Consider the following 27,804-nt stretch of genomic DNA (forward strand, 5'->3'; position numbering starts at 1 on the left):
TTAGTGCATCCACAAGCAACAATCACACTGTCTTTATGTTTCATGGAAATACATCGCCATTCCTTCAGTCTTTGTTTCCTTAAACACATACATACATCCACCCACCACTCTACTGCACATTTCTGAAGTTAAAAAAAAAAGTGGGGGGAGGGGGGAGCAAAATACTGAGACTTTTACTTTCTATATTCTATATTTAATTGTGAGGGTGTGGAACAAAATAATTAATACAACATATTTTATATGGATGATTTCTGTGTTGATTTCCTGATGGTGTATTGCAGTGGAAACAGGCTGTGATTTATCCATGTGAGAGTGATCTGAGAAAATTCAATTTCGTCACAGAAACAGTTGGACCATCTGATACAAAATTGCACCCCACCTGTTATGTGATGTGTCAGTGATGAAGATAATGAGAAGGCTGGCCCCAAAGAACATCAATACTGTGAAAAGACTTCAAGTTATTTTAAGGACTTTTTGAAAATGATAAGACCCATTTAAAAACGCATCATCATGCCAGAGGGTGGTATTATTATGGCAGCATGCATGTCACAGGGATGCTGATTTAAAGAGTTGAGTACTTTGGGTTACAGCTGTAATTCCACATTTTGACCAGAGAATAAGCTGAGAAATTATATTCCCAATCTTAGCAAGATCGGAAGAACGTTTGGCACAAACATGTATATCAAAACAAACAGACCTTTGTCAAGCCCAGAGAAATTTGATGAAAAGTGGTCAAGCTGTTAAAAATGCTGTTATAGATTTTGTGTTATATGGTAAACAGTGATGTTTCTGATAAGTTTGCCAAAACACGGGACATCAGAGTGACAACACCTAAAAGTCCACATCACCAGTTGGGAGGGGAGGTAAGCAGGAAGAAACTGCACCAGTTCTAATGGCAAAACAACAGACTTCTGACCACAGAAACCAACACCTCCAGATAAAACAAGGTTTTAACGTTTGTGCTCATTTCTCACAAATGGCTGTACTGAATGTTTTGACATATAGCAAATAAATTCATAACACATAGGTTTCTCAGGACCAGAGACGTGCTCCTGACACTGAAGAAAGGTCAATGTCATAATGGAGAATCTGCTGACAAAGTACACATGATTTAAAAATGTTTGAACAGATTTTGACAAAGCATGCACATATGATGTAAAACTTCAAACAGACTGGAAAAACAATCAAACTGACTATGCTGAAAGGTCAAACAGTAAATGCAGTAAAGGAAGTATTTGTGTGTTTTTGGGGGGTTGTTTTTTTTTCAAACTTAACTCAAAAGAGTTGAAACAATTTTTTTAATAGTGCAACTTTCCCTGACCAAAAACCTGTGTTGTGGAACAGAACATGTGCCTGTCTGTTCAAACAGTAGTGTCTCTCTTGTCTGGGGCTGTTTCAGCACGACACAACTCAAACTGAAGGACACACAGGAGTAAACATGGTGAATGACTGACAGTAAAGATCATGGACAAGAAGGCCCCCCCACCCCCCCTTTCACAGGTGTTGGTCTGTGAGTGTGGGAGAGACTTAATGCCTCACAGACTGAGACACCCTGAATAGCTCAGCTCTATCGTGTCCATGTCATCTTCCAGAACGGATGAAGCCACCATGGGAAGTTATCCCAATGAACCAGAAAAACATGCAAACACTTGAAAACATCTATACCTCTCTCTCTTTCCCTCTTTTTCTTCAAAACATTAAGCTTTCAAAGTTACAATGCACTCAAGACCACCTTCAACTTTTTTTTCTTTCAGTTCAGAGAGAACTGATCCAAGGTGCAGGGGGACATTCTTTATATTGCCCATTTAACAGTATGCAAAATGCATCTAGAAGGCTAGAAGAGGATATATATATAAATATACTTGTATGCAAATACATGAACAGACACACAAAATACACACTGAAATCACAAGACAGATCATGCAGTTATAAGAGTAAATGCTGTGGTTCAAACCTGTTTTGATCGAAACACCTAGATGCTGAAAACAATACAAAGGATGTTGGAGTCATTTAAATATTTCAAAATGTTGTTTTGCATAAAATGGTGTAATATGCACATATGCAAATGTGAAGGAATAAGGGATTAATTTAAAACACAAAATACAGTTGATGTACATAACATACTCACCTTCAATGATACAAAAAGTACTGTATGAATTAAGAATACATAGCCCTCATATTTTTCCACTAAAGAATTTTCTTCTTGTAACCAATCATTTAACTTTACTGATACCATTTTGACGTTCATCTGGTCACACTTGTGATACTGCTATTACATGCTGACTAAACTTAACAGTTACAGATAGGAGGAAATCTGTGTTTATATGAATACAATTTTGTTTTCCAAGATACCTTGAGCACCCATCAAATAGCAGCAAACCTCACCCAGTTCAAAATCCTTAAGCAGACAAAAACTTTCCTCCCACTAATAATTCCACCTATTACTGCAGAAGTCCCACCTTCACTAAAAAAAACCAAAGCAGTCCACAAGCCAGAATAATAATAGTAGCAATGAAAACACCGGGGGTTTTGTTGTTGGTTTGTTGTTGTTGTTTTTTATGGGGGGTTCCTTCAAGAAATGAAATGGCAACAGCAGCATGTTAAAATCACTGCCAATAGTAACATGCACTTTTTTGAGAGACCAGACCCAGGTTCTGTCACAACCAGACTGACAGCACTATACCTGTGTTGTAGTGCCTGTATGTGAATAAGTGAAAGAAGGCACACTAAAATAAACTGCAATTAAAATCCATACAAATTCCCTACAGGTCCATACCACTGCTGATAATAAAAATACAATTGGAGAACAATGCAAGTGGATTCTTGGGACATCTTGTTTCAAGCAGATTTTCATCACTTCTGGGAATGGATTTTCAATACATCTTGCTTTGAGTGGATTTTCACCACATTGTATTATCTCTCAACACTTTGTATGCCAAGTACTGGTTTATCTATAACATCTGGTTGCTTCCCTTGGACCAAGTACATATGTTTCTGTGCTGCAGTGGACACATTCAGTTTCGCTTTCTCATTCAGTTGTATTTTCCGTAGGTGCTTTCAGCTTGTTGGCTTTGGTCTCGACGTTGTTCAACACTGTTTTCAAGGAGACCGAGTGTGTTTTTGATGATGATATGTAGGTCTGGTCTATAAAAACTTCAGTGCAGCTGCACTGATGAGGTAAAAAGTGTTCGAACTCCATGAACATCTATTCCATTTCACTGAGAGCAGATAATTGTCACTTTTCCCTGCCAGCGTTGTCATGGTTTCTAGTTCAATGTCGACCGTACGGGAACCAGAATCAGCAGACGTTAAAAAAAAGAGACTGCAACAGTGGGGCAGGGAGCAGCAGGCTAAAGTCCCCCTACCACACACAGCACCACAGTTCCCATCACCACAAAGAAAAGTGGCTACCACCTCCCTGACACACTGTCAGACTTGACGCAACACGGAATGGTCCAGAACTCAACATCTTCAATCCTGACATTCCATTCTGCACCATTCCTCATCCCTACATCAAGTCAGCAGTTGTGGCACCTGTCACTCACCTCTACATCACAGGACAAACGGTTATAATCTTGAGGAAAAAGATAGAAAGACAGAAAGATCTTTTCATAAAAAGAGAAAAACTGAAACAAGCCTGACAACCCAGGGTCTCGGTGTTCTGTTGATCCAACACAGGATCAGCACAATGTGTGTCAGACCAACAGACGCCCCAAGGCTCTGTGCTGTCTGGACACACACACACACACACACACACACAGGCATCAGGCATAGGATGGATCACTGGGGTTTGAATTATCATTTCGTTGGGCAGTCCTCACATGACCCTGTCCAGCTGGTTGGATCACAAGTCAAATTTTGGGTTTTATTACCATGTAAAATTCTGTTTCCTTTTTTTTTTTTTTTTGGTGCTGTTCTTTTCCTCCCCAAAATGACAAATTTTATGCCTGAGCAATCTCTCTTTCTCTCACTCCACACACAGATTCAAGGACACATGTTTACCTGGGAGTTGGAGAGCTAGTCCCTTTCCGCTTTCTGGGAATTCCCTAAAAGATCACAAAGAAAAAGCATGCCCATAGACCACAAGCCAAAAAAGTAAACCCCAATAAATGAAAGGGTAACCAAAATAACTGTATGAAAACAACAACAGGCACCCACATTCCTGGGAAGAAATGGGTTAGTAAAATATGCATGAATTATACAATTCCCCCACCATCCCTTGGTTCTGGATAGTCGTCTCCCCTTTGTCATGCTAAGAGGACGGGGTATGCTTCAGTTATTGCTGTTATCACTTTAAATGTACATCTTTTTGCTTATTTGTATCCCACATCTATAAGTCTGTGCATGACCAAGCCATTCTTGTATCAAATTATTCGACACTGTTCTCATTTTTGATTAATGAAATACTAATGTATTACACAGGGAGACTGTGTGCGTGCATGCGTGCATGAATTTCCACACACACTGTATGTGCACATGCATGTGTATGTGTGTGCATGTGTTGACATGTGTGTGTAATTGTGTGTGCGTGTGTGTGTATGTGTGTGTGTAATCCCTAATCATAGTGCCAAGACTGGGGTCAGTATGAATATTTCTGACTAAAACTGTACAACAATGCAAACTTTCCCAGCTAGGACAATTCAGTGTCTTCCTTTTCTTTCAGATCAAGGATAAATGTTATCATGCACATACATGTACAAGGTCCACATGCATGATCATTCACAATGTGGAAGGACTACATGGCATTATGCATAGCTTCAAATGCATAAATGATATATGGACAGTATCATGCAAAATATAGCCTGTACTTAGTTTTAAATGTTAAAAGTTTCTTGCACTTACATGCATTCTATGCTCTTCTATTCACACATGTACTTACATGTATTCTATGTTGTTGTTTATAACAAGAGTTGGAAACAATGGTTGAAATGAACAGAATGAAACAAATGAAAAGCCAGCATTATAAACAGAAATGCTGAGGAAGCAGGGAATTTAACAATTAACAACTGAGTCTAAAATGGCTTTTAATTGCAACTAAAAATCAACCAGCATCTAAGGCCCATCTGAAAGAAATAATGACACAAAATGTCATATAACAATTATAGTGAAGAAATGTTATAAAACAAAAATTGATCCAATCACAAATATCTGGAATTGTTTTCTCTTCTCTTCAAGCCATTTCCCTGTTGTTTTTTGGCTTTTTTTTTTTCCTTTTCTTTCTCTCAGCATTTCTCTTTTCTATTTTCAGTGGACCAAAAGTCACACTTAAGAATTCAGTTGTTGTTTTTCATATATAAATGTCTATGTTTACACACACAAGTGTCTTTATTTCAAAAGATTGGAATACAATAAAATATGTAAAGCAGGACATGTTAAGACTGCTAAATCAACAGTCCTGACTAAATAAGCTATATAAGTTTAAAATAATTTTTTTCTTCAAAACCAGACTAGAAAAACAATTCCAGATGCTTTGAGTGCACAAACATAAAGCCTGTAACATTTTTCTTAGGGTCAAAATTTGCAAGCATGCTTTTTTTTCCCTTACCAGAAACTAGCAATTTCAGCACTATTTCTACTGATCAGCCACAGTGTCTAAAATCTCTTTTTTTTTAAATCTCGCCCTGAAAGCTAAGCAACAAAAACCTCATAACCCTTTCCTGTGTGCTGCATACTAATTACGCCGTACTGTGTTTCGTGGGTCCTAAAAAACCCATGCTGTGCACTGATAACACAGTACTCTTGCTGTTCATCACAGGTCAAAAGATAACCTCACTTTCCAAAGTGGCAATATCTGCCCGTATTTGTGCAGAAAATCACAGAGCAAGGTGAGAAATATTCTTTTTTCCAGACTTTGTTCATCTGAGTATGACAAACATTTTGGCATCATTCCACAAAATGCATATGGCAAACTGGGAGATGCATTCACATGTCAAGCCTGCAAATTGCAGAGAGAGGTGTGGTGAGCTTCAGAAGACATCTGTGTCTTTCCCCACCAATGAGGCACAGCCAGAGCTAACACACAGTTTGGGCATGTAGTTAAACACACTGACTGTGTTTGTACACACACAAACACACACAGTCAATCATACACACAGACACAAACACACACTCAGTAACACACACACACACACACACACAAACTTGTCAACAATATTCTCACTCTAAAGTGCTTGCAAACATGGGTGTTCAAAAGCATGCTGCGTTTCCAAATCTTTTCAATCCACACACACACACCATGCATTGCTCATGTCCCCAGCAAACTGCAAAAGACCTAAACCTTGCCAAGCAATGCAGATTTCTAACACTACATCTAACAAAAAGACAACAGAGAAGCAGCATGAACGCTCAGCACTCACAGGGCTAGCCGTCTTGGAGAAATTCAGATGCTTGTACAAAATGACGCCAATGTCCTTGTGGCCTGCTTCCATGGCGATGGACAGAGCTGTGCTATTCTCCTGTCAGCGTCATGGTCATAGTCACCAAGGCAACACGCAGTACACAAAAGGAGAAAAAAAAATCAGGCAAAAGCATGCACGCACGCAGATGCAAGGACATGGAATTCAAATTAAACAACATTCTCAAAGAAATTTATCAATGGTTCAAAGTTACCTATTTTTGTACAGGATTCAAAACTATGTCAAGAAAACAATGATAAAGAAAGAAACAGGTCATGTCAAGGGCTGGGGTGGAAAAGGGGGGTAGGAGAGGGGCAAAAACTCAAGTCATATCTTGAAAAAGGGAGGAGGGGAAGGGTGGGAGAAATAAAATAAATACCATCAGGAAATGGAGGTGGGCAGTGGAGGGTAAAGGTGAAGGTGAAGATCAAAGGCCCTGTAGCCTTATACTGCCATATGGGCAGTAAATTCATATCCACTGTGTCTAGAGCTTGGCATAGGTAGGAGGTGCCCAACCCTCTCCTTCCACTGTTTTAACCTTCCCCAATCAAATTAAGTCAGGTACCCTTTCACACCTGGGTGGTGTAAGGAAGATTGGAGTACTGTGCCTTTCCACAGACACAACACCATGCTGAAATGGGGCCTCAAACTTGATCACTGATGAACTCTGGATCAGAAGTCAAACTCTTAATCAATCCTGCCAAAGCACCTCCCTGTGAAAGGAGGTGTGGCTAAAACCAGTACAGGTAATACAAAACAGGGGATTTAAAAACTGAAACAACAGAGTTTTGCCCCACTTCAAAAGAAGTGACATTTCTGTGTCATTACACATCCTGTCTGCTAAGGTCTGGCCATCCTTGCAGCACAGCACCATTATCTGTCATTGTTTCTGACAGCTGTCATTAAATGTCATTTTCCATGTGCATCACTCTGACATTTACCTCCAAGTGCACAGTTATTTTCTGTTTATCAAAAAAAGAATAGAGAAGAAGGAATAAAACAGCTGTAGAATGGGAGAAGACAAAAGGATAAGAACATAAGGCAGGGTGGTGATAGTGAAAACCGTGTTGGGAGTTTACACTGACGGAACTTCAGTGGCAACTGTCTTGTTAATAGTCTATGGAACAATATAAAGTCAACTGTTAGGCATTAACCAGCATTCAAATTAAAATCTATGCAACATCAAGAACAAGCAATTTGAAAATTAATAAAGATACACTGACAACATTCACAGAACACTAACAAAAATAAAGGCATCAATCTTAGGATAAGCGATCATCAAGAACAGGTCTCTCAAAGAAAGATTCAATATATAACCCATTTTTCTCTGTTAAAATTGGACTGTTAGGGTGAGCAATTACCCCTGGCACAGTGCTTTTTTTTCCCCACCTTTCTTTTCTGGCTATAGGTTATTTTATGTATATGAAATGCTATGAACAAAAGCTTGGTTTATCGTCTTGTAAGACTAGCACCTACATTGTCACACCAGGTTCAATGGAGAGAAAATAAGACTCAGATGTAAAATAAGACAGTTGACTGACATGGGATCTTTTCACTTCTTAAGCATATGCACTATCCATAACACTCCATGCCCCCACCCCCTCCCCCAATTTTTTAAAAGATTTTTTTTATACAGCAATCTTATCTTAAAACTAATCATTACCTACAGATTTACAAATATTCCCTGTACTTATCCCTTCTCCTTTGGAAAAATCTAATCTCTTCAATCTGGTCAATAACAGAAATTTTGAATTTCTTGACAAATCTAACTTCCAACTACAGATTTGTTTTACTTCATTCTGCAGTTACAAAATTACTTATTCCAAACTTACATTTACATATCAATACGTGTGGGGGTGCACATCCATGTGGGCAACATTGGACAAATGTCCAGACTCAACCTAACTTTTTAGGACATTTGTCTTCTTCACACCAAGATGGGTAGGACATTGAAACTAGTCAGCTGACACAATTTATCAGGTCAAGCCTAAAGTTGTGAATGAGCTGATAAAAATGAACACTTCAACTTCACTCAACATCAGTAAATTACAATTAAAAAGTGTCCTGCACTTTGAGGAAGTTTCACATGATGCACATGAAAAAGAAAAAAGAAAAAAAAGAAGTTTATCTTAATGTTTTCACACTTCCTGTCTCCCCCACCCCCCAACTTCTCTCGGTCATTCTGTGAAAAACTGGTTTGGAAAAAAATCAAGTATTTTGTGACTTGTTTATTTCCATCATTTCTGTTGATAACAATTCGATTCCCCATTTGAAGACCATCAACAATGAACTGAAAGGCTTAGTTTAAGGTTTACCAAAACTGACATTTATAGTCACAGTCATGGTTATGGCAGTTTCTTGCTAGAAACTGGTGGGCTTGAACATTCACTACATTGCATCATCAATTTGTTGTTCCAAAATATCCAGCCAAAGATCTGTGATTCTCAGAAACCTTTTATGTTTTCTTTGGGAATATTGAGAAACAGTTTTGACATATGGCCAAATCTGCATGGTAAGAAAAAATAAGCAGCAGACACTTTCCTGCCCAGAAGACATAATGTCCTGGTTAATCAGACTCTGAGACATTGGTTGAAACTGCCTCCAGTTTTCACGCATGATGAAGCTCATTGCTGGGCTTGTTCTGATAGAACTGGTAATTTGGGGAGGATTGACTTGTCACTGAAGTTTGTCACACATGATGTCCAAGCTAAAAAAGAAATGTATCAGACAATGACCTCGCTGATCAAAAAAATAATGGGACATTTGTACTCTTCAACAATAAAATGATCTGACATTTTCATTCATTTATCAGTCTATGTCCAATGTTCGATGCCAATGTACACCCCAATAAGTATGTAGTTAATACTTCTGAAATGCATAAGCCACACAAAAGCAGACACAATTAACACAAATTCAGTCAAAGTGATACTAGTGCCAAAATTTAAACAATGGTAACAACATAATATAAAGCAAAATAAATATAACAAAAACAATATATCAAGTGAATAAAAGAATTTGTATGCTAATGAAAAAATCTCAGAAGATTATTACAGAACAAGAAAGAAACATGTACATGCCCATCTCAATCTAAATAATTAATGTACTCCTACATTTCTTCAACTTGAAAGAGATAGAACATAATATCAACAGCAGTAAAATTTACAAAAATACAAAGCTTCAGTATCAGTAATCATTTTGTCCATAAAGCAAGCTGCACTGTACCAGAAAGCATGGCTGTTGTGTTATTGATAAGCACCTATACCCAGCTGGGCTAATTCTACAGTTATTTACTACATCATCAGTTCTAAATCCTCCAAATGACAAAGCTCATTAAAACTGGGCAAAAGGCGGTCTAACCTCTTAGCAGTAACTCTTTCTATAAAACACACACACACTCACACATATTCTAAACCAAACCAAACAAATCCTTCCATTTGGTATAGGTTCTGATTCTGAACACAAATTGGTGAAAGTTTACTCAAAATCTTCTTTTTCTTCATTTATGGGCTGCAACTCCCAAGTTCACTCGTATGTATATAAATGGGCTTCTACATGTATGACCATTTTTACCCCGCCATGTAGGCAGCAATACTCCATTTTCGAGGGTGTGTATGCTGGGTATGTTCTTGTTTTCATAACCCACCATACGTTAACATGGATTAAAGGATCTTTAACATGTGTATTTGATCTTCTGCTTGCATTGTGCACATGAAGAGGGTTCAGGCACAGGCAGGTCTGCACATATGTTGACCTGGGAAATCGGAAAAATCTCCACCCTTTACCCACCAGGCACTGTTACCAAGTGTCTATCTAACCTGGGACCCTCAGATTCAAAGTCCAACACTTTAGGCACTCGGCTTTGAGCCCATCACTCAGTCAAAATTCTGAGTGAAATTATATATTTCTGTGATGTCATACCACTGAAAATACACACAAAAACTTTCCCATTCTGAGTGAAGGAACGTTAACCACTGAAATATACAAGTAATTTCAAAAACTTTCAAATTCTCAGTAGGAGAATTTCTTCTTTACATCCTCTAGTCCACCATGTTTGTACCACAAACAAACCAGACCCAAACCCTGACTCACATTATCAGCGATGTTGGCGTCACAGTTGGAGTGGGCCAGCAGGAGCTGTACGATGGTAGAGTGCCCGTGCTCACAGGCACACATGAGAGCGGTGGAGCCGTCGAAATCCTGAATGTTGCAGTCAGCCCCCGCGTCCAACAGCAGCTGAACCATGTCCGTCCGACACTGACTGGTCGCCAGCATCAGCGCTGTCTGCCCTGTCTGTATGTATGTTGGGCACAGACACAGCACAAGGTCAAACGCTTTGTGCAATGAGGAAAGCGCTGATAAATGTCCAGTTATCTTGATTATATTATATCATTATCATATAATACCAAAGAATCACAGGTAAGGTCAGAACCACAATTCCAGGTCAGAACCACGGGGTCAAGGTCAGAACCACATGTTAAGGGTCAAACTGAAGGTCAAAGTCAGGATCACAGGTCAATTTAACAATTTCATCACCACTAGGTCAAGCTAGGTCAAGACTGAAACAGAATTATAGAATTAAGATCAAGATCTGGACAAAGTTACTAGTAGATCAAAGTGAGGTTAAAAAAAGAAAGAAAAAAGAGTATACTTGAACAATGTAGGGTCAGAATTAAGTTAACAACATGACTGATGCATCATCATAAGCTGCATCATACTTTTTTTTATTATTATTACTGTTATCATCATTGTTGCTATTGTGGTAAACGCACACAAACACAAACATACACCCACAAACACAATACACTCAAAACACATCAACACATACACACACCAACACACACAAAAAGCTTGACAACAATGCCTACAAGCCAACATCCAACCTCACCTGCTCAGCACGAGCATTGATGTCACTGGCAGCGAAAAGACGAAGGATGATGTGGCGATGGTCGTCGTTCTGCACCTGAGCAAGGGAGGCAAGCATGGCAGGGGTGTAGCCCGCCTTGTTGGGTCGCCGCACGTCACACACCTCGGTGTCCAGGAGCAAGGCCACAATGTCGAAATTGCAGTGAGAAACGCAGTAGTGGATGGCAGCATTGCCCTGTCAAAAGGCAGGAATTTTTGTGTTCACTGTAATCATTTCTTATTTTCCCCCCTTTTTTGGGGGGTTGGGGGGGGGGGGGTATGGCAGTATTTCCCTGTAAAAAGCAGGTATTTTTGGCTTGCCTCCACACCCCAGGTGATTTTGGGTTTTTTGTTGATCTCTCTCTCTCTCAATCTTTCTTTTTATTATTCTTTTTTCACACCTAACATTTCTTTCTCTGAATGCACAGAAAGACAAACAACAGAAACAAAGTTTGCAACAGCAATGCTATACAACAGCTGGTAAATAAATACATTATTTCTTATCATTATCATTTTTTATTTCCAGTATCTGATGCATCTGATTATTTACATATTCATTTGATAAATTCTTCTCTTTTTTTTTTTTATAACTTCTTTGCTGAAATCGCAGTCAAACAGCAGTGGATGACAGCATTCTCCTACAACAGCAAAATAGGCTATTTACATGTTTTTGTGTGCACCTACATTTTTCTATCCGCCTGAAATATGTTGTTGTTGCAGCAGCAGCCAGTCAAAGTAGCAGTAGTAGTGATGGTAGTAGTTGTAGTGGTGGTGGTATTGGTCGTGGTAGTAGTAGTATTAGTAGTTGTAACAGCAGAAGTAGTAGCAGAAGCAAAAGCAGTAGAAGTAGCACAGAGACAAGCTGTGTAGAGAAATAACTTGGCATAATCTGTTAAAGTTTTGCACCCAATTTCCCTAGCTTTTACTTGTCAAAGCTCCGGACAATGGTTAAGAATATGTGTTTGCTTTTACTCTGTGTATCTTATCCATATCTGTCAGTCTGTCCACACACACACATGCGTGCATGCCTATACACACACACACACACACACACACACAGAAGTGCACACACGTCCATGTGTCCGCACACACATACACACACTCACATACACACACACCCACATCCAGTGACTCACATTGTTATCCACCAGGTTAACGATGTAGTCAAGGAGGCGGTGAGAAATCTCATTGATGGAGGACAGGTAGTCTTCCACCTGGTGGTCACTGGACAGCTTGTGGCTGGACACCCGGAACCACTCCTCTTGCACCACTGACAGGTTGGCATTCTGGGCACACCGCAGTAATCATCATCATTATAATCATCATTGTCCTCATCATCATCGCAATATCAGTGGACACCCAGGACCACTCCTCTTGCACGTCACACAGGTTGGTGTTCTGGACACACCGCAGTCATCATCATCATCATCGTTATCATCACCATCGTCATCATTATAATATCAATGGACACTCGGAACCACTCCTCTTGCACCACTGACAGGTTGGTGTTCTGAACACACTGCAGTCATCGTCATCATCATCATCATCATTATAATATCAATGGACACCTGGAGCCACTCCTCTTGCACCACTGACAGGCTGGTGTTCTGGACACACTGCAGTCATCATCATCATCATTGTCATCATCATCATCATCATCATTATAATATCAATGGACACTCGGAACCATTCCTCTTGCACCACTGACAGGTTGGTGTTCTGGACACACTGCAGTCATCATCATCATATCATCATCATAATATCAATGGACACCTGGAGCCACTCCTCTTGCACCAATGATAGTTTTGCATACTGGACACATTGCAGTCATCATTATATCATCATCCTAATATCAATAGACACCTGTGTGCCAAAGACTGGGTCTCTGCAAATGACTTTCTTGTCCATTCTGCAATGTTGTCATTCTTCGTTGTTGTTGTTTGTTTTTTTGTTGTTTTTTTTTGGGGGGGGTTCACTGTCTTTTCCTCCATCTCCCTCATTCAACAGTTTCTTGAAGGACCATTTTAGTAAGGACACTGGATCTTGTTATGTGGCCATACCAACATAGTTTTCTTTTCTTCACTGATGTCAACATATCTTCATATGGTCCATTGTACTGCTGGATGGCTTGGTGCACTTGTTCAAAGGTGATATGATCAGAGTATCTGATGTCTAGTTAGTATCTTGCAGTAACACCTTGCTTCTGTGGTTTGAATTCTTCTTTTCAAATCCACCATGCAGGTCCATGTCTCACAAGCATACAGGGAGATAATAAACCAGTGCATGCAGGATCCTGATCTTGAATGTCATGGAGATGATGATGTCATTCCATAAGTTTTTAGTGCTGATGCTGTCTTTTGCTGTCCTGGAGAGAATTTCAGGTTTGCATCCTTTGTAGCTGATACATAAACGACAAGAAACAAAATTAATTGGTAATATTTACAGATTCAGTTCCAGATTCAAGAAGACAGACAGACAGACAGATCAAAAGAAATACTGACCAGATATTTGGTCTGGATGGTGGTGTATATGAACAGACATACAGACAGATGGATGGATGGACAGACAGATGCACTGACCAGCTGTTTGGTCTGGATGGTGGTGGAGTCCACAAGGTAGTCGGCCAGAACTTTACAAGCCTTCCTCATCTCTTCACTCAGCTCATACCTGGTCATCACACACTGTGTGTACTGCACTGTCACCCCTGCTCATGTGTGTGTACATGTGTACATGTGTGTGTGTGTGTGTGTGTGTGTGTGTGTGTACGCATGTGAGAGAGAAAGTGTGTGTGTGTGTGAGTATGAGTATGTGTGTGTGCCTGCATGCACTGACAAATACATGATGACATGGGTATGTTTAAGAAAGAGATTAAAAAACTAGATTGAGACTGGGTATGAGCATGTGAATTTCTGAATCGGTTCAGTATGTGCATATTGGAATGTATCTGGGCATGCTATTCATCACATTTGTCTCTAACTTGCCAAGAACTGAAACTATATGAGAAACAGTTTCAACTCAAAACAGTATTCCTCAAAACACAGGCAAGCAGCTAATATGTTTTGTTTTTGTTTTTGCTTTTTTTTGTTTACATTACTCTAAAAACAGTTATCACACACTACAGTGCTGATAATGACCACACCTTTGGTATCTTTAGGCAATGCTTAGAACCTGCCTGTGGTAAAAATGTTGTTGGCTACTGCATGGGACCTATTTTACAACTGAAACTAACAGTTATTTCTAAACACGTTGCTACTGTATGGACCTATTTTACAACTGAAGCTAACAGTTATTTCTAAACACGTTGCTACTGCATGGACCTATTTTACAACTGAAGCTAACAGATATTTCTAAACACGATGCTACTGAATGGACCTATTTCACAACTCAAGCTAACAGTTATTTCTAAACACGTTACTACTGCATGGACCTATTTCACAACTCAAGCTAACAGTTATTTCTAAACAAGGTGAAGGAATAAATGTTCTTTTTCACGTAAACAGCAATAAATAACCATAACAAGATCACAAATATAAAAAAACATAAAGGGGAAAAGAGGACAAAAATACAGTGTCTTTATAATAAAAACTGTCCAGGTGAAGTTTACGTTGTCACTGTCGCTGACAAAGTGAAATCTAGCAACATCCTGACTTGTAAACACCTGATAACAGCCAGTCATTCACCACCACCTTTGATAAACACATGTCCAAACCACAGAAAAAAATGACAGCAAAGAAAATGCTGACAATACGATGAGCTATATATATATATATATATATATGAGGACTCCACACACAGAAAGAATGAGGTGTCTTTAATATATTTTATGCGTAAGAAAAGCTCAATAATTGTCTAATATCACTCATAGTGAAAAGATGTAAACTTGATGACCACCACCACCTCAAGACTAAGTTATCCATCTGTTTGACTATCTCATATGAACTCTGTGTGGCAGTTTACCTGACAAAATTTTATTGATAACTGTCCCATATAGCATATACATCACTGAAGATGTACCAAACTATATAAAAAATATAAAAAATCAACAGAGGACATTCTGATTGAGGTATTCAGACACTAGACAGTATCTGCAGATGAGCAGACTAGGGCAGAGACAGAGAAGCGGCTGTATCTTGGTATGTTTACCATAACACTGGGATGGGAAACAGAAACACCAACAGCATGCAGACACTTAAAAGACACTCATCATGACAAGTCCTGCACCCAACTGTTTAGAAGAAGCACGATCAAAAATACACACAAAAAAAGTACTGTATATAATGGAAATAAAGCAAAGTCACATCTACAAAACCTGTCTCCAAAAGCTATCAAAAGTAGGCAAAAATGGGAGAAAGTTGAAACCATTAGTGCAAAAGAAACCAATGATGATGTGAGCAAATGACATCTGCCAAAAATGAAAAAATCACCATCAAAGATAAGACTAACTGTGTTAATCAAAAAGCTAGTCCATCAAGTTAGCTTTAATTAGACAAGTTTATTCTTGCAACATGAATCCATGAAACTATTTCATTTTTTCTTGGTGCATGTGCACATATGTGTTTCTGTATGTGCCTCATGTTAAGTGCATTTTTCTCAAGGATCATGTGAGTGAGTGAGTGAGTGAGTGAGTGTGTGTGTGCGCGTGTGTGGGCGCACACGCGTTTGTGTGTCCGTGATGTGTGTGTGTGTGCATTTGTGTATGCATGCCTGCATGCATTTGTGTGTGTGTGCACACATGTGAGCATGTATGTCCATGTATGCACACATGTATGTGGACTACACATTTGTGTTTGCGTGCTCAAGCATGTGCAAGCATGCACTCAAACATGCAGGTGCATCTCCACTACCTGTCCTCTCTCTGTTCTCTCTCTTGCCAATGTCTTAAGCAACACAGTCACCAGCAGAGAAATGATTCCATGGAAAGCACAAACTCAGCAGCAAAGAAGAAGAAGAAGAAGAAAACATCAATGATAAGGATGACGATGAAGGGAAAGAAATCGGTGGGCCCCCTTCCCTACACTCACCTTCCCTGTGACTGACGAAGGACTTCAAGGGAACTGGTGTGGTCAACAAAGTCAACCCGTTAGTCAGCATGCAAAACAACTCTAGAGTCTGTTGCTGCTGCCACTACTGTCCCTCCCTCCACAAGTGCTATTCCTCCTTCCACAAGTCCCATCCCTCCATCCACAAGTATCATCTCTCCATTGCAAGCACTATCCGTTCCTCCAAACGTACTATCCCTCCATTGTTATCCCACCACCATTAAGTACTTTCTCTCCATCACAAGTACTATTCCTCCATTGCTAAATACTATCCTCAATTAAAAGCACTATCCCTCTATCATTAAATACTGTCCCTCCACTGGAAGTACTATCTCTCCATTATTAAGTACTATCCCTTCATCACAAGTACTATCCCTCCATTATTACACATTATCCCTCAATCATTAAGTACTATATGCCTTCATCACAAGTACTATCCCTATCTTAATCTTATCTTATCTTATCTTATCCCTTCATCACAAGTACTATCCCTCCATTATCATGCACTATCCTTCCACTATTAAGTACTATCCATTCATCACAAGTTCTATCCCTCCATTATTACACATTATCCCTCAATCATTAAGTACTATATCCCTTCATCACAAGTACTATCCCTCCATTATCATGCACTATCCTTCCACTATTAAGTACTATCCATTCATCACAAGTTCTATCCCTCCATTATTATGCACTGTCCTTCCATTATTTCACACTATCCGTCCATCACAAGCAATATCCATCAACCACAAGCACTATCCACTCTATCATTAGGAGCTACCCCTCCATCATTAAGCTATATCCCTCCATCACAAATAATATCCCTCAATCACAAGTACTATCCCTGAATCAAAGTACTATTCCTTCATCACAACAACTATCCCTCCATCACAAGTACTATCTCCTCCATCACAAGTAGTATCCCTCCATCATTTAGTACTATCCCTCCATCAGCAAGCACTACCCCTCTATCACAAGTAGTATCCCTCCATCACTTAGTACTATCCCCTTCATCATTAACCAATATTCCCTCCATCACAAGTAGTATCCTATCACTAAGTACTATCCTTCTGTCAATAAGTATGTATCTCTCCATCACCAGTACTATCTTTCTATCAATAAGCACTATCCTTAAATCAAAAAAGCTATCCCCACATCACAAGTAGTATCCCTCCATCACAAGTACTGTCCCTCCATCAAATTCCTATGCAGTGAAAGTCCTGTGTGAGAAATACACGCCTATAAAATAAAAATTACTACTTTTTCCTGGCATTTTGAATATCAAATTACTGTAGCAAAAATGGTCTTTGTTCTTTGAAATCTAAAAATCATTAAATGAATTTTTTGGGGGGCTATTCAACATTTTCTTCAAGTCATTCAAAATTCAAAGACTTAGTGCTTCTTCAAAGTAAACTAGGCAATGAACTCTTACATAGGGAAAGTGTGCTGATCTTTTGAAGGAAGCAAAAATGATTCCCCCCAAATCTTAAGGACACAGAACATTAAAGTGAACCAGTATTTATGGTCAAAGACCCTTCGACACAAAGCCGCCCATTAACTACATCATAACTCTTGTCATGATCATCACTTTTAAAGTTTTCAAAAGAAGAATAGAGAAGTCACTTGAGAGATATCAAACCAAAACCTTTTAAAAAAAATTATCTTTATAAAAAAAAAATCATGCACTCTCTATTAACACAAATAAAATTGTTTTTTGCTGTGGTAGAGAATTTTTTTTTTTTTTTTTTTTTTACATTACTATTCATTGCTGTCTAATAAGATATCTTTAAAAGGAATTTTTACATCTTTTGTATTCAGAGTCATATTACAAAGACTGATTTTTCAGCAGCAATAAATACATATCCATAACAATCTTTGAGAAATCGCAATGCAGCATAGGTAACTTCCTTCCAAAACTAGGAAGAAAACTAGAAGAGCATGTGAGTTCACTATAAACCCAATGAGGAGTGTGGGGCAGTGACAGAAGAGGCAGCCAGGAGGGAACTAGTGCCCAGTAAGGATGATCCCACGAAACATGGAGGCTGTTAGACAGGAGCACTTGGATGGCTAAAGCTATGTGGGGATATCATAAAACTGCATTTCTTTTAGCCTTCCTTCTCAAATGTCACTTCAGTAAGCAACTACAAAGAAACATTCCTTCTCTTACAGAAAGTTACACACAAAAAACAGGCATACTAAACAATTATTTAAGTTTACAGAAAAACCTTCATTCACAATTCCATACTGAAATGGGGAGAAAGAGACCACCACCCCCATCCCCCCGCCCTGCCCCACATAAAAAAAGACAGAGAGATAAAAGAAAACTTGCTCTCAGTCAATGGCTCTAAACCTTTCAAATCCCCTAAAGCTTGTCAAACCTGCTAAACTACTCACAATGAAAAAACCAGACATGCAGCATTTAAAATTTTGAGAGACAGTACTGGTGTCAGAACACTTACCACAGACTGCATAGTGCATCCAATAACAAATATGAGGTGTAAAGATGGGGTGTCTCTTCATTTGTTTTGTTTTTCTTCTCTTCTCTGGCATGTCTCTAAAGATGCAGCTCAGTAAAACCATTTCTCATTGATGTACAACAGCATTTTCTGAAGGTTGTTCCACAACAAAGCACCAGCTGGATATTTTACCAAGCAAAAACTACATTTTCTTCCAGAATACACTGAATACTCTGACTCGAAAGGTTTGTGCAATCTGTGCATGTACACTGTCCCAACACTTATTTTCCAATTAAGACATTTACACAGGAGGAAACTATAAAATAAACCTCACAGAAGATAATTTCAGTACATATATAAGTTCACAAAAGAAAAGTACAATGTGTAAGCATTTTTGATAGCTGCAATCAAATGTATGGACAGGCATTAAAAATATCACACATAATAAATCTGTCATAAACAAAATAAGAATACCAGTCAAAGTAAAGAATAATTCCACCGCCTTGAAAAATGCACCCCACATAAACTAAAAAAACCCAAAAAAAACAGAACATAATTAAAAGAAAAATTGCTACATTTCATTAAACTTATGAAAGGAGTATAGAAAATCACCCAAAGGGGAGGTCAGGCAAAACGCTGTCACTTACGTTTCACGAATGTTCTGGTCGTACATCTTGGCCCCAGGTAAACCCTGGGCAATTGCTTCATCATCACGACACTGGTAGGTAATGTCCCCCTCTCTGCCATCATAGGAACCTTCATCGTAACTCGTGGTGGATTCATCGTCAGACTCTGTACCTTCTTCTTCTGAACTGGTCCCAGTTCTGTGAGCATCACATGACAGCATGGTATTTGTCAGTTTCAGTTTCTAAAGGAGGCATCATAATGTTTGGACAAATCCATATACTCTACACCACATCAGCTAGGCTGATTCCTGACAAGCAGCATAACCCAATGCACCAGTCAGACCTTAAGCGCATGCAGATATATTTGTGTACCTATCAGAGTGGATTTCTACAAGAGAATTTTGCCAGAGGAAAACACTTATGTTTCCATGGGTTCTTTTTCAGTGCACCAAGTGTGTACTGCACACAGGACCTCAGTTTATCATCTCATCTGAAAGACCAGATGCTAAGTTTAATTTTCCAGTCAAACATGAGAGAAAGGGTAAAACTGAAATTCAAACCCAGACCCTTATGGACACAGTACATTCAGACAAGTGTTTTAACCCATCCGCAACAAATCAACACTGACACAAACACTTCAAACCTAATTTGTTTTTTGCCATTTACCATTTTCAATAATGTGTGTCATTTCTCTTAAATCTTTCTTATACATGGAGATAAGCATGAAATGACAGTCCATCCATACTGTTGATAATCATATTGTACAACACTTCTCTTAAACATGCACTATTTTAAACATGTTGGATGTGTTTTCACATGTACCCATCAAAAATGTGAATTCAAATCATGCCTGACAAAATAATGCACAGCTACTTTCAAGGCACACAGATCTCACAAGTGCCTTAAAGGATAAAACAAATAACAGGAGTTCTTTCGAAACATGAAATAATAAGAAATACTGCCCCCCTAAGAAAGCTCAGGTTAACAAATACAACATGTAGATACCACCATGGCTGACATCCCTGAAGGGAAGAGAGATTCTTGCAACTGAAAATTTGTTTTATGTCTCATATTGCAATTCACTACTTTTGGGATGAGTGGTATGTTTCAATCCATGACAGATATCACACTATGTTCATGACTGAATGTCTTTCAAATCCTTTCTCTCAGCTAAAGGAACATATAATGAACTGACACAGTAACAGGAACAACATTTAAGTAATTTCTTCTTTTTTATATTATTTTGACTTGCTCCCCTCTTTCTCTCATCTACTTTTGTCTCTCCCTGTTAAATCAAATCATCCAAATTCTTCTTTTTCTGTCTTACTTACTCTCCTTTTTTTGATTCATCGTTCCTTCATTTAAAAAAACAAAACAAAAAAACTCAACATTTCCTTTCCCTCCATCACAAATACTATCCTTCCATTACAGGTACTATACCCCCATCACAAGTACTGTTCCTCTATCACAAGTACTGTCCCTCCATCACAAGTCCTATCTTTCCACCACTGATAATAACATTGCTGTCCACAATGAAGGGCTACCTGTCTGACAACACTGCTGAATGTGTTTGGTTACTTGAGTGTAATGAACCATGCTGCTGGAGCGTTATTGTGACTTGGACTGAAAGTGCTAAAAGAATATTTCTCTCTCAGTCTCACACAGGACCTACCCTCCAACGACACTTTCAGCAAAGCTGATGCCTTTCTTGCTGGCGGCAGTGTCTGACTTGGACCTCTTCATGATAGACTTGAGCTGCTTCCTCTCCAGGGACCCCATGGCTGACATGTCCACCCCCTCCAGGCTCTTGGACTCTGACATGGAGAAGTCAAAGCACCCAGAGTCCTTCATGTCCCTGCCTTCCGACCGCTCCTCCACAACAGTCTGTGAGCCTTGGGAGTCTGCTGTGTCTCCACTGACCAGCTTGGACAGGTCCATGTGGGCTGAACTCAGATGTCCCAGGGACTTCCCTTCACCCTGCTCCTGGCCTTCCTCCATGTTGCTGACGGTTGTCACCGTCCCATCTGGATTGGTGATGGTTTTGGTGACCGACATCACACTCTTGCCATCTTGTGCCGTCCGTTTGGTGGTCACCGTCTTGACCGTTTTGGTCATGAGTAAGTCTGACCTGTTCCCGCCTGACCGTGACTTGCTCTTTGACCCCGTCACCTCGATGTTCATGAGGCGTCGCATGTCGTCAGGCATGAAATCCTCCACGGACCCGACACGACGCCCGGAAAACGCCCCTTGCACGTCCAGCCCTAGCTCTCTGGACAAGCGTGCTCCATCACTGTGCCGGTTCTTGGACAGCTTGCTGCCAGAGGAGGACCGTTTGACCACCACGGATTCCGTCACCATGCTCTGCACCCCTGAGGACATGTCCTGCAGACTGCCCGAGGAGACAGCCACCTTCTGGGAGCCACCCTGCTCCACAGACATCCCCCCAACCAACGTCACCTGTCCACCCTGCAGTGAGGGTTCAGACCCTGAGGACTGCAGGACCGCTGTGCCCTGCACCACTTCCACCTCAGTACCATAGCTGCCTCCCTCTGTTCCCTGGGAGGAGAAGGAGGAGCCTGAAACCTGAGTCTGAACACTCCCTGCTTCAGAAGACATGCCAGAGACACTTTCACTCTGACCACTCCCTGCCACAGCAGACTGGTCGGTGACAATCTGAGTCTGGAGATTGGATCCAGCAGACAGGTTGGAGGTCTTTGCAAAGCCAAACCTCTCCAGGTAGCTGGTCCCACCAGATGGAATTGTTTTACTTGTGAAGCTGGATGAAGATCCTGAAGACAGGTTACTGTGACCCCTGCTACTGGCTCCTGTCCTCTGTATGACGATTTTTTTGGTGGTAATGCCAGTTCTCTTTCTTCCACCAATGCTGCTGAACAGGTCCCCAGAGTCACCAGTGCTGTAGGTTTCCATCACTTTACTTTCCTGCCTTCTTCCATCTCCCGCGTCAATGGCTGTATCCAGATCATCACTGCCGACGCCTCTCCTTGTGTAACCACTGGTGGTGATGGTTCTGGTCACTGTGCTGCCCTGTACCATGTCGCTTCGCTCAGACTCACTGCCCAGACCACTGAGTGTGTCTCCCCCACTGATGGTCTTGGTGATGCTGTTTCCTTGGCTGCCTCCCTCTGTGCTGCTCGCCCCAGCTCCAAACCCTGCCGTGCTGATGAAGGTCTTGGTGTAGGTACTTCTCTGCATTCCCTCGCCGCCTCCCAAGCTGCTGCTGAATCCTCCACCAGCATTTCTTTCACTGGTGGTGAAAGTGCTGACAACATTGCCGCTCTGGCCGCCATTGTCACTGGTGATGATTCTGTCCCCTTCATCAGTGCCGGAGATCGTTCTGGTGATTGTGCTTCTGTAACTGCCACCACTCCTGCTGCTGCTGCCAGACTCCAGGTCTCCAACACCTCTGGTGCCAGTGTTGGTTGTGGTAATGGTTCTGGTGACAGTGCTCCTGCTGTAGCCCCCACTGCCCTCAACACCTGCACTTTCTGACACCTGTCCACCCTCAAACTGGAACAGGTCTGACTGCTGGGAGGAGCTGTCACTGGTCCATGTTTGATGGATGGCGCCAGGCGACGGGTACACCGTTTCTCTCATCGTTCTGGTCACTGACTCATTCACCGGCAGTCGGCGGGGGCTGGTGGGGCTGAGACTGCCAGAGGAGGACGTGCTGCCAATGAAAGCCGATGCCTGATTGGCTCCCCTCTGGATGATGTGCTCCTGCATGGTGAGGGGTCTCTGCGGGGACAGAACCACCTCCTCCCCAGCCACATCCACACTCTCCACCTTGGTGAATGACAGCTGCTGCTCACGGGGGTGGGTGTTGACGCCCGTGTCCTGGAACTGCTTGGGGGTATTGATGGCCTTGTCGTTGAAGGAGATGTCGATGTCAAAGTTCTCCGTTATCAGCTCAGCCGCCTTGGTGTTGACTCCACGCGTCATGGTGACAGGGCTGAGGGTGTTTGAGGAGCGGTTGTTGGTGGGGGTGGGGGTGGTGTTGACGCCAATCGTTTTGATCATCTGCAGCTTCTGGAACTCTTGGCCGTCCGTCTGCACACAGGAGAGGAGGTGCACATGTAACAATGTACTACAGTGTTCAGGAGTGGGACGACATAACACAATGAAAGACACTGTCTTTATTCCTCATTTCATGCTTTACACTAACCCATGCAACATAGGTCATACTGATAAGAGAATACTCCAGTAAAATTAATTTGCATGCACACAATTACATTCATTCTCTATCTTTTTCTCTCTCCACCTCTTTCATACACACACATACAAACCACTCTCTCTCTTTCTCTGAATCAAAAAACATTTTCATAATAGTAAACTGAACAGCTGAAGAATAACCTGTTAAGACTACAAAGTATAAACAAACACACATGCTGATACACACACACAAACATGCACCACCACCACCCTCCCCACAACGCATATACATATGCTGACCAACATAAACACACACACTCTACAACAAATCAAAACCAAAGAACAACAGAAGCACCAATAAACATGTGCAACAAAACTGAAACAAACAATACATCCACAATCAACCCCCACACCCCCACACTGCCTGTCAATGCACTTCACCTGTATGGCCAGCTCCCTGAGGTCCACAGTGTCAGTGTTGGTGGCGGTGGTCCCAGTGCGCCTGGTCTCCGTGCTGCTGCCCTTGTTGTAGGTCTCCACCTTCAGCGTGTTCGTCCCCCGATCCAGCACCCAGTCCTTCTCTGTGCATGCCACCCGGTTTGACGTCTCCGGCTTGGCCATCATGCCCACCGAGCGCTGCGTCACGGGCTGTCGGATGTCCACATCCACCCGGCAGTCCTCTCCGCCACAGCCCACTGACACCACGTTGAAGGCCTCATGCTGGACGCCAGTGTGCATGACCTGGGCCAGGGAGCTGCACTGGATCCCCACGCTGTGCACGTTCTTCTGAAGCACGCCCCTCAGTGCCATGCGAAGCTCAGACTCTCCCTTGAAGTCCAGCGTGGTCAGGATGTTGCTCACGTCGTAGTTCACATTCACACCCACTGTTCTTGTTGCTGGGCGGGCATCATCGCAGGAGTAGGACACCCCCACGCTTCGAGTGGGGACCCGAACCTCCACCCCAACATTTCGCTTGCCTGTCATCCCGCCATTGCCGCCAATGATGACAGTGCGCAGCTCTTTCTCATGGATCTGCAGGGAGCTGTCCAGCACGTTGCCCTCGCCGACGCCGATACTTCGGGTCAAAGGTCGGGGAGAGGAGCGCTGGATCTGGTTGATGGTGAAGTGGGTCTGGAGAGGGCTGCGGGCCTCCATCTGCTGGGTGGCTGTGTGCAGCTGGTCTGTGGACACCGTCAGGCTGGGCAGGCGTCGCTCAAACACACCCCTCTCCATCATCATCGTCTCCCGGCTCTGGAACTCTGTCTGCACCTGGGTTACACACACACACACACACACACACACACACACACACACACAAGCATGCACACACGCACACAAAACACACCATTGAAACAAGTGATCTAGGTCTCTACCAAGACAGCCACCACTGCTTCAGATGACAGCCCTCCTCACATTCCCCAAAATACACACACATCACTGAAATAAGTGAACTAGGTCTCGGCCCACACTGTCACCACTGCTTCAGAAGACAGTGCGCGCGCGCACACACACACACACACACACACTCACCAGGTTTTCAGTGATAGTGTAGCCAGCAGGCAGGTCAGGCTGTGCCCAGATATATGGTCAGAGGTATTGAAATGATAAATACAGTAGACATACAGAAGACAGTGCACACACATACACCCACTCACCAGGTTGTCAGTGATGGTGAAGCCAGTGGGCAGGTCAGGCTGCAGAAGGTAGGGCTCCACCACACTGTGCTCCCCCACCCCCACCGTCCTGACCCGAGCAGCGGGGGATCGGGGGGAAGCAGCCAGAGGGGCGAAGGGAGAGGAGGCGGTGGGATAGGAGAAGGCCGTGGTGGAGATGGTGAGTGGGGAGTACACAGAGTCGTCCCCAACACCGACGCTACGCACGCTGGCACCGGTGGACTTGGCCTTCAGCTGCAGGGCCAGCAGCCGCTTCTCTTCCTTCAGCACCGAGATTCGAACCTGAAGAATGGGGATTGCCTTCACCTGCTCCTCCAGCTCACGCATCCGCTGCAGTGACACGGCCATGGCCTCTCTGATGGCTGCAAGCGACGCCTTGCCGATGGTGGTTGTGGGGGAGATGGGGGAGGAGGGAGACTCCCCGCCGTCCAGTCGGTCAGACTGAGGGAAGTGAGTCGCCATGGTGGCAGCCAGTTTCTCCACCGTCATGGCGCTGGCGCTGGTGACGTGGCGCTGTTCATAGCGTGGTTCCGGGCGGACCCGGATCTCTGCGGTGGCTCTCTCATGGGGTGGGGCGCTCAGCATGCCGCTAGCATGGGCCGTGTACTGAGCCGTCACCTGCTCACTGGACACTGTGGACACTGATGACAGCGATGACATTGAGTCTGTCCTTCCAGATGTGGACAGGGAGGTGGCAAAATGGGAAGACTCGTCCCCGTTGCTGGGATGATAATGATGATGGTGCGAGCGGCGAGGTGGGGGAGCGGTGTTTTGGCGGGAGGAGGGAGTGGGCAGCGTGTGGTAAGGTGGGGACTGTGGGTAGGATGACGGCGACAAGGGACTGACCGGACCGTAGCTGTAGCCATCTTCGCTGTCAGAGCTGGTGTAGCGAGGTGTGCGCTGTGGCCCTCTGCCCCCATGGTCCATGGTGGACAGTGTGGCGTTGACAGAGGAGTCGATGTTGCGCAGCACCTGGTGTGTGGCCGTCTGCTCGTACTGGACCATGTTGATGAGGCGTGAGGCCTCGGTGGAGTTGACAACGTCAGGCGGGGGTGTGGAGGCCAAGGTGGCCGTGGCCGAGTCTCCGTGCTGCTGGTGCTGCTGGTGCAGCATCACCTCCATCGACTTGCGCAGCTTGCGTTTGGCACGCTGGATGCGCTTCAGGTTGCTCAGCGTGCTGCCGTCCGACACGTCCTGGCAGAAGTTGAGGAAGTCCAGGTCAATGTGGTATCCATAGGGACAGCAGGTGCAGTTGCCATCCACGTAGCTCACTGGCTGGGCGGGGGTCACTGACTCTATGCCACCTTGGGTTCTATCATCTGGTGACAACAACACACCAAAGAGGTGATTAGCAAACCAGAAATACACATGTTTTAAGAAATAAATCTACACACCAAGGAGGCGATTAGCACACAGGAAATACACCTGCCTTATCAAACAAATCTACACATCAAGGCAATTAGCACAGTGGAAATACATCTGTCTTATCAAATAAATATACACACCAAGGTGATTAGCACACCAGAAACACATCTGTCTTGTCAAGTAATTCTACACATCATGGTGATTACCGCACCCGAAATACATCTTTCTTATCAAATAATTCTACACACCAAGGAGGTGATAAGCACACAGGAAATACACCCGTTTTACAAAATAAACGTACACACCAAGGAGATGATAAGCACACAGGAAATACACACATCTTATCATATCAATCTACATACCAAGGGGGTGATTAGCATGCAGAAAGTACACCTGTTTTATCAAATGAATCTGATGCTTACACATGGTTCACAGGAACATATACCTGTTTTATCATAAAATTGTGATGTTCTGCAGATCTGAAATTTCATCTATGTTTATTTTTGCAATTATAAAGTGAAGAAATGCATGTATAAATGATTAATTGATCATGAGATTCATAAGTTTATCTGAACATACAAGCACTCACACAACTGGATTCGTATTTCTCAACACTTTATAGCCAGGTTCAGCTGGTGATAATCCACTTGTAACAAACTTTCTGCTTCTGAAGGGAATCAGTTTTTATTAAGTCTGAATTAAAGTAAATTCTACCTTTGAATCACTCTGCTATATCATTCTGATCATATAGAGGTTTACATCAGACAGATTTTTGTTTGTTTTTCTTTTTGTTTTGACATTTGTTTATATTTCTTCTTTTGGCTGTCTGGTATGTTTCCGACCCCAATACAGCTCTTGAAGTTGGCAGGGCTATGGACAACACTGTTTAAATCATCTGCATGTTCCCTCCCCTCCCTTATTCTACCACACTTATTATTCACCAACACACTTTCCTCTTTCATTCTCATTCTCATTCTGTCTTTGTTTCTGTCTGTCTGTCTGTCTAACGCAGGCACACTCTTGCACACACGCACACAAACACACACACACTTTCCCTCCTTTCTCTCAAGGTGAAGCACAAGCATGACACAGAATGCCCACAGGACACAAGTGTTGACGCTTTGACACTTGACAAATAGTGAAGTGTCAAGAATCCTGACAAGTGACCTAACAATTCT

The 27,804-nt window shown here is 42.3% G+C and overlaps 1 protein-coding gene across 14 annotated transcripts in view; it reads right to left on the reverse strand.

Moving 5' to 3' along the window:
* Positions 1-27,804, reverse strand: part of LOC143279864 (uncharacterized) — an 83,189-nt gene that overhangs the window by 5,062 nt on the left and 50,323 nt on the right. For 8 of the 14 annotated variants that reach the window (XM_076584134.1, XM_076584132.1, XM_076584137.1 and 5 more), the window contains 10 exons: positions 25,244-26,580; positions 24,030-24,857; positions 21,091-23,486; positions 19,440-19,616; positions 16,319-16,351; positions 13,877-13,964; positions 12,434-12,583; positions 11,281-11,493; positions 10,485-10,685; positions 6,357-6,455 (listed from right to left, as the gene is read on the reverse strand). In XM_076584134.1, the coding sequence (XP_076440249.1) occupies positions 6,357-6,455; positions 10,485-10,685; positions 11,281-11,493; positions 12,434-12,583; positions 13,877-13,964; positions 16,319-16,351; positions 19,440-19,616; positions 21,091-23,486; positions 24,030-24,857; positions 25,244-26,580 (5,522 nt within the window). Of the gene's footprint in view, positions 1-1,954; positions 1,980-4,002; positions 4,047-6,356; positions 6,456-10,484; positions 10,686-11,280; positions 11,494-12,433; positions 12,584-13,876; positions 13,965-16,318; positions 16,352-19,439; positions 19,617-21,090; positions 23,487-24,029; positions 24,858-25,243; positions 26,581-27,804 lie in introns of all 14 variants that reach the window. The other 6 variants (XM_076584139.1, XM_076584143.1, XM_076584138.1 and 3 more) reach the window with 6 other exon arrangements.

Source organism: Babylonia areolata, chromosome 3, assembly GCF_041734735.1.
Source record: "Babylonia areolata isolate BAREFJ2019XMU chromosome 3, ASM4173473v1, whole genome shotgun sequence".
Taxonomy (NCBI): domain Eukaryota; kingdom Metazoa; phylum Mollusca; class Gastropoda; order Neogastropoda; family Buccinidae; genus Babylonia; species Babylonia areolata.